Here is a 3,683-nt window from a genome sequence, read left to right on the forward strand (position 1 = left end):
TAACTTTTAGGTTGGGGATATGGCTCAGTGTAGTTCTGTGTTCAATTTCTAGAACTGAAGGCTGCTTCCAGAGTCAAAAACTTTTTATTTTTACCTTCACTTCCCACCTAAATTGGGCATGTTCTGTGGCCAAGATACTATAGATATATATGAGTAGAGTAAATGCAGGGGCCAGGGAGATGGCTCAGTGGAATAAGCGCTTCCCTGGAAAGCTCAAGGGTCTGAGGTCAATCCCCAGTTCTGAAGAGAGAAAAGAGTAAAAGCAGGCAGTATCTACCATGTATACTTTGTTTTAGATTGTGTCTCACTATGTAGTCCAGGCTGACTTCAAACGTAACCTCCTACACCTCAGGTTCTTCAGTGCTGGGCATACCATCTATTAAATTACTACACTAAACAAGAAAATTTTTGCCAATTATTATTACAGCAAAACATTACCATATAGGTACAATTAGATAGTAATTTCTCCACTTATCAGAATAATGTGAGCTAAGTCTCTTTTTTCTAAAGTGTATTTGGTATGGATTCTCTCTATGCACTTGGACTTGCAGTGATCTTCCTGTTTTCAGCTACCCCAGGGTTGGGACCACAGAGTGTATCACCATGGCCAAGACTCCGTGGTGGACTCCTAGGTCCTTAGTTCGATATAGGTGCTGGGGACAGAGCCAGCACGGCACATGGTGCTGGGGATCTAAGCCATCCCCTATGCTTGCCTAAGCAAGTACTTAGTCCCCTGAGCTATTTCACCAGCCCTCTGAGCTTAGTCTCAAAAAATTCACAAAGTTTGTATTCATCTAGAATATTGGAAGACTTCAACCCAGGAAACAAATGAATTAACAGCTAACTTAATTCAGCTGCCTGTCTGTCTGTCTTGACACCAGTTTTAGAAATATACTTGGCTAGGCTGTTTATAATCCTTAACATGAGACATCTGGCCATTCTCTCTAGTTCCTCTGTTTTAGTTTAACCTGATTTAGTTTTATTTATTCTATAAGATTCCATCTAAAAAGGGTGAACCAACCAACCAACCAACCAATGAAAGAAACAAACGCCCCCCTCAACCAAAAACCTAACAACAAAAAGCCACCTGCACAGTTTTGTTAGAACTAAGAGTTAAGGTGGAGGGATTAGAAAGGGGAAGTACAAAGAATGAAGCATAATGTACATGCGCCAACTCCCCCCAACAAATTAACAATTTTCTTTTTCTTTTCTTTTTTTTGCGGAACCGGGGATTGAACTCAGATCCTTGACGTTTGCCAGTCAAGCGCTTATCCTACTGAGCCATCCCCCCGGCCCCAATAATTTTCTACTGGAAATATACTAATAAAAATTTAAAAACAAAATACAGAGTTAAGTGATGACAGATCCTAGTTACAGTGGCTAATGTACAGTAAGTAACTTTTTTTGGTATTGGGGATTGAACCCAGGGCCTTCACATTTGACTATATCCTTTTAAAAAAAGGATATTGCCCTCGTAAAAAATTTTAATTTTGAGACAAGGTCTTGCTAAGTTGCCAATTTGCCTTGTGTGGGACAGAACTTGTGATTGTCCTGTCTCAGGCACCTAGAGTGCTGGGAGTACAGGAATGTGTCACTATGCCCAGTTCAAATTAGAGTAATACTTAGCTATTTTACTCTTTCCCAAAACTGGAAAAGGTCTACCTGGAAAGGTCTTTTTTTTTTAAAACCTTTGTAACAAACAAACAAAAAAACCCCAACAAGCAGTATTCTCTATGTGATTATCAACCCAGAATATTTAACTGCTTCTCTCTTCTCTCTTTCCAATAGACCAAATTGCAGTTTTATTTTAAACTGTGGAGTTTCCATAAACATGCTGGAATCTCACCTGAATCTTGAGCACTCCAACTACCTGGGCTGCAGGTGGTGTGATGGTGAATTTCCACTCTGACCTCCAGCGACCATTCCTATTAAAACATACATAATGCTGCAGAATTAGCACTAGGCACAAAAATGAGTTCTGCCACTGAGGCAGAGAAATTGGAAAAGGGCAGGTGCAGGGGATATACAATCATTTATAAGCTGAAAAACCCAAGGCTCTGCCTACTCAAATGTAAGTTTGGGTCCAAGTGGGCTAACCATAAAGCCTTTTTTACATAACTTGGACTTCTTCCACTTAGCTTTTGGTCCTCATGGAGCAGAAACATGCCCTCTGTGTTCAATGGGAGCTCATCTAGAGACTCAGTAGATGCGTAGGCTATTGAGTTATGTTACTGACTCATGGATCACTAACTTAAGTAAAACTCAAAAATTTGAACCAGGTGTATCACTAATCAATTGTTCTCAATAAAAGTTTTTTTTATTTTTATTTTTTTGGCCGCTCAGGATGCCTTCAGGGCAGGTCTGGTTTGGCTTGAGGATGAGGGGATCGAACCACAGCATCCTGAGCTTGACTGCTTTGTTTCAGCAGGCACTTAAACACCTGAGCTAATGGGCAGGCCCCCAAAAGTTTGTTTTTTTTTTTTGTAGTACCAGGGATTGAACTCAGGACCTTCTGCTTGCCAGGCAAGCACTTATTCCACTGAGCTATCTCCCCTGCCCCCCAAAAGATTTTTTTTAAAGATATATTTATAAAATTTTATAATTAGAAACAGTATAAACAATATCTAAATTTCTGACTTTAGAGATGGAAAACTGAAGTCTGTAAGTTAAATAATTTACCCCAACATAGATTAAAAATCAAGCCTCAACTACTAGTTTCTTTCTGATACAAATAGAAGAGAATATCTGTTTCTTACCAAAAATTTTTAGGCTGGAACTGGTGGCTTTCGATACATGCAATAATAGTCTGTTGTCCATCTATAATTTTAGCATATACCTATTATTGGGAAAAAATAATTACAGTTGTAAAACATTTAATCTAAATGACATACACTGTACAAAAAGCAGTGTGCTAAATGACATACATTGTACAAAAAGCAGTATGCTAAATCTGAGACAAAGAAAAACACTTGGACAAAGTAAGTGTATGACAATATTATTTTCTTTGGATATGAACACAAAAGAGAACGTGTAATGTTCTGGTACACAATTATACAATGAATACAGAAGGAAATACTACCCCTGGGTTAGAGTACCAGCAAGGTGCTGCTTAGGTTGGGCTCTAGAAAGCAGATGCAATTATAGTAAGCAGAGAATGAAAAAGATGAGAAAATAGTTCAGGCAGGAAGCCACAAACTTGTTAGATGGACAGAAATTAGTTCCATTACGTTAGAGGGTATGTATATGTCACAGAATAGTGGGAGATAAAAAATGGGACAGCAGATTCAGGTCATGAGCTAACAGACATTAGGTAATGGATAAACAGCAGAATAACATCATCTAAACTATTATTTTGGAAGAATCATCAATACAGATGTACAGCATAACATAAAGTGGGAGCTTGGGAATAGAAAAGAGAGGCCATGTACAAAATGTAGACGTACAATCAAATTCTAGCAATATACTACAAATGAAAGGAAGAAAGAAGGAACCAAATTACTAGTACACTTGCACGACTGGGAAAGACAGTGATGTCATTAACAAATTGAGAAATCTAGATATCAAGCTAGACACAAATACCAACTTTTCTTTAGGATGGGAGCGATGAATAAAAATGTAATTGCCAAGGAAAAGCAAACAGTGGTTTATAGTCCACAAAGTAATTTTTTTTTTTTTTTTTTTTT

The 3,683-nt window shown here is 38.1% G+C and overlaps 1 protein-coding gene across 1 annotated transcript in view; it reads right to left on the minus strand.

The window, feature by feature from the left end:
- Capza1 (capping actin protein of muscle Z-line alpha subunit 1) overlaps positions 1 to 3,683 on the minus strand; it is a 27,757-nt gene that overhangs the window by 17,275 nt on the left and 6,799 nt on the right. The window contains exons 4-5 of the mRNA XM_023701752.1: positions 2,757 to 2,836; positions 1,847 to 1,925 (exon numbers count right to left, since the gene is read on the minus strand). Coding sequence (XP_023557520.1) covers positions 1,847 to 1,925; positions 2,757 to 2,836 — 159 coding nt within the window. The remainder of the gene's footprint in view (positions 1 to 1,846; positions 1,926 to 2,756; positions 2,837 to 3,683) is intronic.

This window comes from Octodon degus, unplaced genomic scaffold (genome assembly GCF_000260255.1).
Source record: "Octodon degus isolate 3935 unplaced genomic scaffold, OctDeg1.0 scaffold00140, whole genome shotgun sequence".
NCBI lineage: Eukaryota > Metazoa > Chordata > Mammalia > Rodentia > Octodontidae > Octodon > Octodon degus.